General features: G+C 37.8%; 1 protein-coding gene across 3 annotated transcripts in view; it reads right to left on the bottom strand.

The window, feature by feature from the left end:
- Positions 1 to 12,065, bottom strand: part of usp (ultraspiracle) — a 223,447-nt gene that overhangs the window by 155,842 nt on the left and 55,540 nt on the right. The window contains exon 1 of one of the 3 annotated variants that reach the window (XM_069842482.1): positions 10,375 to 10,660. The exons of 1 other annotated variant lie outside the window; for it this stretch is intronic. In XM_069842482.1, coding sequence (XP_069698583.1) covers positions 10,375 to 10,453 — 79 coding nt within the window. In that variant the 5' untranslated portion in view covers positions 10,454 to 10,660. Of the gene's footprint in view, positions 1 to 10,374; positions 10,661 to 12,065 lie in introns of those variants that run through there. One more of the 3 variants, XM_069842484.1, reaches the window with a different exon arrangement.

Genomic DNA, 12,065 nt, shown 5'->3' with positions numbered 1-12,065 from the left:
CAGCAAACGTGATGTTTGAAACCCGTATAAAATATTAATTTACACGTATAGGTCTAAAAGTAGACCTACCAAAACTGAAAAGACCTTCACTGGATTCGAAAGAATAAGCAAAGGTGGAATAGGAACCACCTTCTTTGTTTCGGCTTATCGAATTCATTGACGCTATCAGTTCAACGACTCTAAAGGCTGGTCCACAATAAACCGGGAACGAGAACGGAAAAATTGTTTAAATACATATATTTAAATGTGAGCATTCACAAATAACGAGAAGTATTCCGGAATCCGGGAATTCGAACGTGAAGGTTGGCGAACTTTCAACTTTGCCGTTCTCGTTTCCGATCACAGCGTACTAGATTCACTCTGTTGTCATCAAAAAGCTATCTTGTCGTCGTATATCTTGTAGCAAAGAAGCCGTGGCATAAGTTCTTTTTCATCCATTGCTTATAACGGTGATAACTAACCCAGAAATTCAGAATCACTTTCAATATATGCTAGGTGTATATGTGAACAGATTACCACGTGAATTAAATTCTTAAATATTCCATGCTATAAATTTTGAAGCTGGTTAACCTGTGTTCATGTTGACTGGCTTGTACTCATGAGAGAACGTCACTGGTCAATTACAATAATTTATTTATTTAATCTGGAAGATAACAAATAACGTAAGAATACGTCATATTGGCTTTACATATCGTTATTGACATACATATCGACATGCATAGCTGTATCCGGTTCATAGTGAATCAAAAATCTCTATGTTTACGTCATCAGATTCCAGTTCTCACTCTGGTTCTCGTTCCCGGTTTATTGCAAACCAGCCTTAAACGGAAATTTGGAGATTTCACTTGCCTTTGTGAATTCCAAAATGTTGGAGGAATGGATATCTTGGAATTTTATTCACTTGGTTATTTAACGACGCTGTATCAATTACTAGATTATTTGGCGTCGATGCAACTGGTGATAGCGAGATGGTATTTGACGAGATGAGGCCGAGGATTCGCCATAGATTACCTGACATTCGCCTTAGAGTTGGGAAAACCCTCGGAAAAACCAAACCAGATAATCAGCCCAAGCGGGAATCGAACCCACACCCGAGCGCAACTCCGAATCAGCAGGAAAACGTGCTACCGCCTGAGCTACGCCGGTAGGTCGGGATTTCCAAGTGTTTCCTATAAAACACTTCTATCATGGCCTTATAATATTTAGAAAGCACGGTTCAGTAGTAGTTATAGAAATATTAACGGAATATTAAAAAACTTACCAAAAGATTATGAAGAGGGGCCGTAATTTTTGTTAAAATAAAATGGATGATTTAGATGTTCAACCTAACACTATTTCTATGGGTATTTCCCGAAATAATTTGTCAATTAAATGTACATTATGCAAATAAAGATTTCAGGTATAACTCCCTGTAAAGTTGATTTGAATAATTTCGAGAGAAAAATTGTTCCGGAGCCGGGTATCGAACCCGGGACCTTTGGTTCGATACCCGGCTCCGGAACAATTTTTCCCTCGAAATTATTCAAATGTACATTATGTTATGTTTAGTATGAAACTTTTTGTTGTTTCTCCTTTGTTTACACACATCACGTCAGCATCACCAAAATATATACTAAGCACGGTTTCTACATTATCCGCACGAAGATTTGTGCGACAGTCAGTGAGTATTTTTGTGTACGCATAAAAGCCCCTCTCATTGTCCTCATTAGATGTAGAGAACTACACTGTCTGTAAACAATTCACACCTAATTCACTTGGTCTTCGCATCAAAATATAGCCTTCAGTGCATAACATGCTGTAGCAAAGATTAAAAAATATAACACGCAATATTATTCTTTGCTGCAGTACAATACGAAATAGATCTTTTTTTTTCGATAGCTATGAAGATAGTAAAGTGAATGTACACAATACCTATAGGCTAGAGAAAATGAAGAAATATTCACGTTACCTAGCAACTGACAAATTGTCTGAAACAAAAGTCAGGAACATGTTTTTTTTTATACTGAACAAAATGTTGGTGCATATTTCGTAATTTTGCGATAGACGGGTTATACTCGTGGTTAGGCCTACTTACTTATATATAAATGGCTTTTAAGTGACACCAGAACTGAATTTTTGGCCAAAAATGGCAGAAATAAGTGTTTTTTGTTCTTTTTAAGTAAATAGTTACCGTATACATTTATTTAAGATTTGTCCTAAATCTAACCTCCACGCGCCATTTTGAGAACCTGGTCGCAATTTTTAAAATGGTACGCGCAGCTTTCTAAACCTAACAAACGCACTAAAAATTGCGTTTTCTCAAAACTACGTTTTTGGCAAATTAAAAGGTACCCAGCGACTTACATTTGCTCTGATTTAAATTAAACTTTGCAAGAATACTAAAAATCAGCATACCCCAATGTACATACAAAGCTGTGCATGGAATCATCTCTTCTTCGGAAACTTTTCATGAAATGAATATTTAATTTTTTAAAAATTACCAAGAAAAAAATTAGAATTTACATAATTTTTTTTATCTCATTACCAATGCTGGAATTTAAAAATTAGTAGGCAGTTTTCTTAATCATGAGATATAAGTCCTTCACACAAAATTTTAATACGCAACAACATTTCCGAAGCCGCCAGGAGTGTTCCAAATTTACGTATAATTTAATACCATTAAAATAAGTGAAAAGGAATAACTAAGGAAATAATGCATGAAACTTGATGAAATTTGGTACAGTATTTAAATGTACAGACACGACAAATCCAATGAATTTGAAAGCAATTGATCAAAACCTTAAGGGCCATATTCATAGACCATATTAGGGCCGGCTTCCGGTGGATGATCAGCGAACTAACGTTTTTCGTATTCATAAACCAGTGTTAGCGATATGATATGATAGGAATCCTGTACAAGCAATCACTCGATAGCCGGGGCTAATTTAGCACGCTCGTACCGCGGGCTAGCGAAATGTCTATGCATAGCACCCTTAGTTTCTTCATAAATTAGTCCCAATGTCCCTTAAAGAACCCAGAGGTTCATCGCAGCCCTCATATAAGTCCTCCAACGGTCCCTATCCCAAGCAAGATTAAACCAGTCCCTACTATCATATCCCACCTCCCTCAAATCCATTTTAATATTATCCTACCATCTACGTCTCGGCCTTCCCAAAGTTCTTTTTCACTTTCGTTTTTCATAAAATTGTAATAATTAACACTGAAAATTCGGGGACAACTGGGGATAAATTATTAAATTCGGGAACATCCCAGGAACGAATTTTGTTCCGGGACAAAGAAAAAACAAAATCCGGGGACTGTCTCGGGGAAACGGGAGCATCTGATAACCTTAACATAAGAAAAAACATAAATAAAAGTTCAAATAAGAAGGAAATAAATTGCACTTTCCGGCGGGAAATGAACCCAAGTTCTCTAGATGAGTTCTGAAATAATTTCGTCTGAGTCACAGAAGGCTTTTGAACGTTCATAAATCACTGAAATATTTAGAGGAATCCGTACCGACAACGAGGGTCGGTCGCCATGTTCCAGTGACAGAAATTGCGCGCGCAACCTCAAGGCTCGAGAAGGTCGCGGCATGATGTGGGAGACTTCAATGCGTGTGACGACACGACATACGGCAAGCAATCGTCTTGCTCAAACTTTAGTGTAGCGTGATTTCATGCGTATTTTATGACGCATTCATTATTATTCATCACCTGTTACACCCAAGTTTGATTGTACACCGTGCAATAAAACGGCCAGATTCACCAAACAGACCAAGACGTGTGTGAAATGTTCAGCATCTGTCACAAAGTTTATAATTACCTTCAATCAGCGCTTGTAACCTACGACATCCGTCAAACCGATGTTCAATCTTTAGGGAATTTCTTCTCTCAAATGAGGTGAATATTACTAAACCACTGGAAGTATTACGAAGTTGGTACTCTATAACGTACGGAATGAAAGTAAAAAGTACTTCTGTAGCATAATACAGTAAAACTTAATTTATACTCATTTATGGGAGTCTAAAAAATCTAAAGGCTGCTTAACAATAAACCGGGAATAGAAACGACAACGAGAACTAGAACGGAAATATTGTTAAAATAAACGTATTTAAGTGTGAGTATTCACAATTAACTATTGTGAATGCTCACATTTAAATACATTTATTTTAACATTATTTCCGCTCTCGTTCTCGTTGTCGTTTCCGTTCCCGGTTTATTGTGAACCAGCCTTAAGTGAGAAAAGCTTGTAACTGAAATTTATTTATTTATTTATTTATTTATTTATTTATTTATTTATTTACTTAATACTTTACACTTAATCATTGCAGCCTGAAAGAGCAGAAGCTCGTGCTCGGGCGCAGTTCAGATCAGTTATACAAAACATATCACAAAATTAAGAGAGTTCATTGAGCACAATAATATTAATAAATGGTAAAATACATACAGCATGTAATAATACGGTCTATATACAAATAGAAAATACAAAAGTGCATTAATATTAGAGTATCAATTTTTAACTCAATTAGCTTAAACAATTAAATAATTAATCTGATGTGTTTCTTAAATCTATGTGTGTTAAGTGTACTTAGCTCAGGGTAAGCTCTAATTAATGCATTATGCTGTATATTTTGGGTCCAAAATTTCTGCTGTGAAATGGCATTTAATAACATTTGAAAAGCCACCGGCGTAGCTCAGTCGGTTGAGGCGCTGCCTGCCGATCCGGAATTGCGCTCTGGCGTGGGTTCGATTCCCGCTAGGGCTCACCTGGTTGGTTTTTTTCCGAGGGTTTTCCCAACCGTAAGGCACATGTCATGTAATCTATTGCGAATCCTCGGCCATCTCGCCAAATACCATCTCGCTATCACCAATCCCAACGACACTAAATAATTGATACAGCGTCGTTAATTAACCAAGTAAAAAAAAATAAGATCTGAAATAACATTTGAATATCACACGCGGACAACACAGCTAGCCATAAAATGCAAGAGACTTTCTCCTGCAGTGTCGACACTGTTTACTGAGCTCGACGAAGGTCCCCAAGCTGGCGCATGCACTTCATCGGGGTATGTATAAAACGTTGAGGAAATGCCCTTGCGATGGCGCACACCGTAAGTGTGTATAATAAATACTTTTCGAGATATAATTTATTTTGGATACCTTTCCAACAATCAATCCGGCACTTTTATAGTACGCCCACCGAAAGAATAAAGTGATGTAAACACATGTATGATATTATCTTTGATTGCAATGGTTGTTTTGTTTCTTGCCATGTGAACAGAACTATTGATGTTCGGTGAACAGAGTATGTATCATAAAGGCTGGTTCACAATAAACCGGAAACGAGAATCGGAACGAAAACGAAAATGGTAAAAATGTTAAAATGTGTACATTTAAATGTGAGCATTCACAATTAACGAAAAGCTTGCCGGAGCCCGGGATCGGGAACGAAGAGTTGGCCAAGTTTCAACTTTGAGGTTCACGTTTCCGATCATAGCCCACTAGATTCATTCTATTGCCATCTAAAAGCTATTTTGTCGTCGTATATTTTGTAGCAAGAAGACCGTGACATAACCTATGCATTATTTTGTTCTGTGCTGTGCATCATGGAGAAAGTTTTATTTGATGAGATTCTAATATTGCGTGTTGAGGAAAATCCTCACGTTTACGATAAGCGGCGCGCCTCGTATAAAGATGAGAAAATGAAGGAGAATACGTGGCTTTCAATAGCTGCATCTTTGAACACAGATCGTAAGTGAATCATATTTTATTACTGTATTGGTTGTATTACACAGTACATATTCATGCTTCAATTCAATAACTACTGTTGTGTTCATTTTTGTTCTATTACAAATGTTTCTTCTCAATTATTTTACGTTATGGTAGACTTAAAATAGGTTGTGATAATAAAGATGCATGGGCATATTTAGGCCTATAGTACCGTACCTAATGAAATGTTTCAGTTGAAATTTCAAAGTTGGTTAACCTGTGTTTATGTTGGCTGCCTTGTACTCATGAGAGAATGCCATTGGTCAATTATACACAAATAACATCAGAATGCGTAATATCGACTTTGCATATCGTTATTGACATGCATATCGATATGCATAGTCGTCTACGTTCTTGGTTTATTGTGAATAAAAAATTTTCATATTCACGTCCTCTGCTTCTCGTTTTCATTCTGGTTCTCGTTCCCGGTTTATTGTGAACCAGCCTTAACTTCTGTTTCTATGAAAGAGATGCACGTGTAGTGTACATGAAAGAATAGATTGTCATTTGTTGATTAAATTGTTGTTTTAAAAGTTAAAAAATTGACAGTCGCTATCTCAAATTCTCACGACAGCTTGTGAAACAGGCAGAAAGTCTTCCGACAAATGAATGTCGACGTTAATGTCGCTTGACTTCTTGGACGCCCCTGAACTGCCGAAAGAAAGCAACGCACGCGCGATATTCTCAGAAGTGGCAATTCCGCATACGACCTTCAGCGAGAATAACAAAGAGTTCTTCATTACGCGTCGCTTAACTTGGAGTCACCATGTCACACGGAACCCGATACTAGTCTTCTGAGTTTACCACACAAGAACTTAACACACTTTACCTCACCATTCCAATCTATATGCATTTATCTTCTTCTTCACAATGATTTTAACATCTGATGTTTTGCGAAAAGTGCAATCCCCGAAATGTGTAATACAAAAATATATATTTTTTTTGCACTGTTCGTGATGGTGTTTATTCCCCCTAGTACAGTACCTCAAGGTCACTGTTTTATCGTCCTACGTGGTTACATCCGGACCTGAGCATCGCAGGTTCAACTCCGCCTGAAGGCGATGTATTTTTAGGCGAGGAAAAATCCTAGTGTAGCTTCCATTACATTAGAGAAAGCAAAACCTGGTTCCAATGCAATAGATTTTATACATACAAATTTACCTAATTAGTGAATAAAAACCAATCAAGGCAAATTTATGTGTTCCATTCCGTTCTCAGTTTTTGGTATTCTCTGTGACAGGATGTCCTTTTAGTTTGTTACATATGTATTTAACGACGCTTTATCAACTACTAGCTTACATAGCGTCGATGGAATTGGTGATAGCGAGATGGTACTTGGCGAGATGAGGCAGAGGGTTTGCCATAGATTACCTGACAATGCCTTACAGTTGATGAAAATCGCGGGAAAAATCAAAGCAGATAAACGGCGCAAGCAGGAATCGAACACACGCCCCAGCGCAGCCATGAACCAGCAGCAAACGCATTGCCGCCTGTACTACGCCGGGCGACAGAATTAAATGAACTCCCGTGTATAATATACAGTGTGAGCCGTAAGTAATGTCATTATTCTTTAGGATATAAAAAAAGAGTTTAATATAATTTTGCTCGTTTTTGCTTCTTATTCGACATAAAAATTGTTTTATATGAAACATTTCATAACATGTTTTGGGAAAGCCAGTGATTTAATTCCAATACGATCAGTCAATTTAAGACAACAGTGTATTATGACAATAAATGATAGAAAGAATTTTAGTTTTGTCCTTTAAATGTGCAGAAATATGATCCGAACACATGTAACATTTTAAAATTCTTTTGCAGAACGAAAAGTTACGTTTGTTCGGATCAAATATCTGCACATTTGAAGAAAAAAAAATTAAATGTTTTCAATCATTTATTATCATTATACACTGCTCTCTTAAATTGACTGGGAATCATTATATTAATGGATTTCAAAGAACAAGCTATGAAAATATTTCGCGAGAAGGAAACAAATACGAGCAAAACTGTATTAAGGAAACCGGAGGTTCATTGCCACCCTCACATAAGCCCGCCATTGGTCCCTATCCTGAGCAAGATCAATCCAGTCTCTACCATCATATCCCACCTTTCTCAAATCCATTTTAATATTATCTTCCCATATAGGCCCTACGTCTCGGTATTTTCCCCTCCGGCTTTCCAACTAACACTCTATATGCATTTCTGCATTCGCCCATACGTGCTACATGCCCTGCTCATCTCAAACGTTTGGATTTAATGTTCCTAATTATGTCAGGTGAAGAATACAATGCGTGCACTTCTGTGTTGTGTAACTTTCTCCATTCTCCTGTAACTTCATCCCTCATATCCCCAAATATTTTCCTAAGCACCTTATTCTCAAACACCCTTAACCTATGTTCCTCTCTCAAAGTGAGAGTCCAAGTTTCACAACCATAAAGAACAACCGATAATATAACTGTTTTATAAATTCTAACTTTCAGATTTTTTGACAACAGACTGGATGATAAAAGCTTCTCAACCGAATAATAACATGCATTTCCCATATTTATTCTGTGTTTAATTTTCTCCCGAGTGCCATTTATATTTGTTACTGTTGCTCCCAGATACTTGAATTTTAGTTATTTGTAGTAAAGCAATTTTAAATTTATTTTATAGTTTTTCGCCTGTATTTTACTTGTATTTGTATTTCTGCTGGTGTGGAAGACATTGTATATTGGCCGTAACTCCACCAGAATAAATAAATAAAAAAAAACAGGTGCTACGAAAATAATTATTGTAGAAGACGCTGGTAGAAATTATTGAAAATCTCGAATCAAAACAGTACCTATTCGACAAATTATTTGGGATTATTAGCCGTTTGTTTAGATTTAATATCGCCTTCGTTTCAAAACGTCTTTCCAGCTAAAATTACACAAGACCTAAAGAGTCACTTCCACGTTGGGTTTGATATGTCTCAGTAATCTTAACAGGTGAGACAGCAAGGCGAAACGCACCCAACGCGTCGTCTTTGGGGGGGAGGGTATAGACCTACACGGGTCCACACCTGTGGAGTAACGGTTAGCGCGTTTGGCCGCGAAACCAGGTGGCCCGGGTTCGAATCCCGGTCGGGCCAAGTTACCTGGTTGAGGTTTTTTCCAGGGTTTTCCCTCAACTCAATATGAGTAAATGCTGAGTAACTATCGGTGCCGAATCCCGGATTCATTTCACCGGCATTATCACCTTCATCTCATTCAGAAGCTAAATAACCTAAGATGTTGGTACAGCGTCGTAAAATAACCTACTTAAAAAGAAAGACCTAGAGGGTTTGAAGGGCGACGAAAATCTCATTTTTATGAAGGTGAAACTAAGGAAATGTTAAATATCTATACAGGACTGAAAATCCAAAATAACAATACAGCTGAACTCAATCACTGTAGAAGCCTGCACAATGATACTGATTCCTTGTTATGATGTGTAACGATACCCGCTGACGCATACGTACGAGACAAAAAAGTGCATTAAGACCTATTAATTGCGTAGTGTTCGCCACTGGAAATCCATAAACCAACCACCACTCTTTTCTGAAACAGATATCACCATGACAACTACTGTGAAGGTCTCTGATATAACAAATGGGTACGTTTTCGCTAAAAAGTCTCACCGATCCACCTTTTCTACGTGTCACGGTCCTCACACACGTAAACTGACAACATGCCGGTACCTGCTCATAATAGCCAATGACCAACCAGCCACAAATAATTTATGTCTTGAACGACTTCAAAAACTTAAATTTATATACCATGTGCTTTGTGGGTAAAGGACACAGGGGTTTAAATTTAGCATTGCCAAATGAAACCTATGTATAAAAAAATACATAATTTTTAAAGCGGTAATTTTACTTGATTTTCTTCATTTTCTACTCAATCTTAAAAATTCTGGCACCGGCATTTTACACAAGAAATGACACTTTTTTGCATCACCTCACACTGTATAGCCCATATGTTGTACGTGACCACCATTTTTTCTTGTACAAATAACAGCCAGCTTCTCTTCAATGCTGTAGACAGCAGCTCTGATTCGTATTCTGGAATAACAGCCACAGTGTGTGCGATGGAGCCCTTCAACTCGTCAACTGTCGAGGTTTGCTCAAGAACACTTTCCTTCAAATAGCCGCACAATCAATAATCTACTGGGTTAATGTCTGGTGATCTTGAAGGCCATGTTACAGGGAAGTTTCTATTGACACCAACACCACCACCAAAACTCGTTGTCATGGTGATGAAAAAAATTCAATTTCTTGTGTAATAAATCAGTGCCAGAATTTTTAAGATTGTGTAGAAATATGAGCAATTAAAGATACCATTTAATTTTTAAAAACCTTGTAACGTAATCAGTGGGCAATGTAAAACAAGAGAATGTAATTTATGGTTGCTAAGTCAAAGCCTGATGTTCTCTTGTTTTACAAACTGTCAAAGCCTGCTAAACATCGCCCACTGATTAAGTTATACCTTAATTGTTTTTACATATAGGTTTCCTATGACAATGTTAAATCCCCATGTCCTATATGAAGAAAGACACACGGAATTTGTTTTATACGAGCCTCGATGGTTTCTGATCTTAAATGCAAAAGTATCCACGGTATGAGTACCTCTGTTCCAGCTGTGATGCGCCTGCGCACCTTGGATGATGGCTGTCACAGACATCATGGGCTTCTCCTTCTTGAGCATGGCGGCCGGCACTGTTTTCACTGCGGTCCGTCACATCGCACGCGGCAAACCTCCTGCCCGCACGCCGAGTCGGGCTCAACTGATGGATGCGCCGCGCGGCCGCCTCGCCTCGGCCACGATGTCTCCCTTCGCGCTGCCCGCCCGCCAGCTCGCCTTGACAACTTCCGAGCGCTACACCGTAAAAACATCGCCACGCTAAGATCCCGAAACTTTGCGCAGACAATACAATAAACTCCTACATTACTGTGAAGGTCACCTGAAAGGTAATGCACCATATTCTTTACGTTCGCGTTCTTTCGTAACGCTACAAAATGTCTATTTGTACAGCGACATCATTTTATTTTTACTAACATTTTTAATATTAACTTGCCTATACCTCTGGATCAACGCCGTTTGCTACCCCCTTTCACGACTGGAGTTCGATGATAATGGCGTAATATACAAACAAATCACTTTACTAGGTATAGGAGGGAAGAAAAGTAGTTCATCCATTTATGTAAACTAGGAAATATTGCGCTTTTGAGTTTGATCATTTTCATTATTTTTTTGTTTAATCAAAATACAGTACAGTATTAACAATGAGTGTTTTTACTCACGAACTGAGCTGTCCATGTGGACGTATTCATTATCCAGTGTATATTATACTGTCTACAGCACATTAGCGTACAATATAGAGAATGAAGTTAAATTGAAAAATAATCATAATATAGATATTTAAACACATTTTTTAAAATGGTGGCCGTTCATTTCGATACAGGCTTCGGTTCTAATGTGCATATTATAGACTATTGTACCTAATCCCAATTACCATTTTCGTTCTTCGTACTAGTAACTCATGTTGAAATAATTCTGTACCTACTCTATAAAAGAGTACCTTACGTACTGTAAATTCAATCTTCACTTCTGCCCGATCCGAAAAGATAAAATTACTCAGACATACTATCTACTGTCTGTCCAAGTGTTTATGTCGTAGGATCATAGAAAGGGAGGAAATCACGTGACAGTTAATTACTTAACGAGGCCCTTTTATTTAAGTTATTTTAATCAGTTGTATAATATTACGTAGACGTCCAATTCCTAACAGAAATTAATGTTCTCAAAAAAGAGCTAAGACAGCCCAGCCACTAGCTGGCGAATGAAAGCTGGTGGGGGAAACCGGGATACGACGTAGGCAAATGGACGACATGATTCGATATTGAAAGATCTTTCGTCACTGGAAAACGCGAACATATTTTTGGAACGTACTGTTTACTATGACCGTAAGGCTACTATGACTGTATATGCTGTCTTGGATCTGTGTGGAGGAGGTTGAACTTCATTAGTAGAAGGGGTGGGAGTGAAGTACATTCAAAAACTCAGGTACAATAAAAATTGAAGTAAAAATAAAATGATGTCCCTGTACATTTTGACGGAAATATAAACGTTTTCTGAATACATTACCGGGAAAAAAAATTCTACCGTAACTCGTTTGTCTCTCTGTTTCTAATACAGTGTGTCTGAAGAAACCCTCCGTTATTACGAACGGGTATAATTTCATAACGGTGCACATTACGAACTTCATACGACTCAAAGAATTCCTGTTTTAAAACTGCGGTATGTCTAATTGCCGGCA

The sequence above is a fragment of the Periplaneta americana genome, chromosome 12 (assembly GCF_040183065.1).
Source record: "Periplaneta americana isolate PAMFEO1 chromosome 12, P.americana_PAMFEO1_priV1, whole genome shotgun sequence".
Taxonomy (NCBI): Eukaryota; Metazoa; Arthropoda; class Insecta; order Blattodea; family Blattidae; genus Periplaneta; species Periplaneta americana.
Note: the sequence above shows the minus strand (reverse complement) of the source record. Positions and strands in the feature narration are given on the sequence as shown.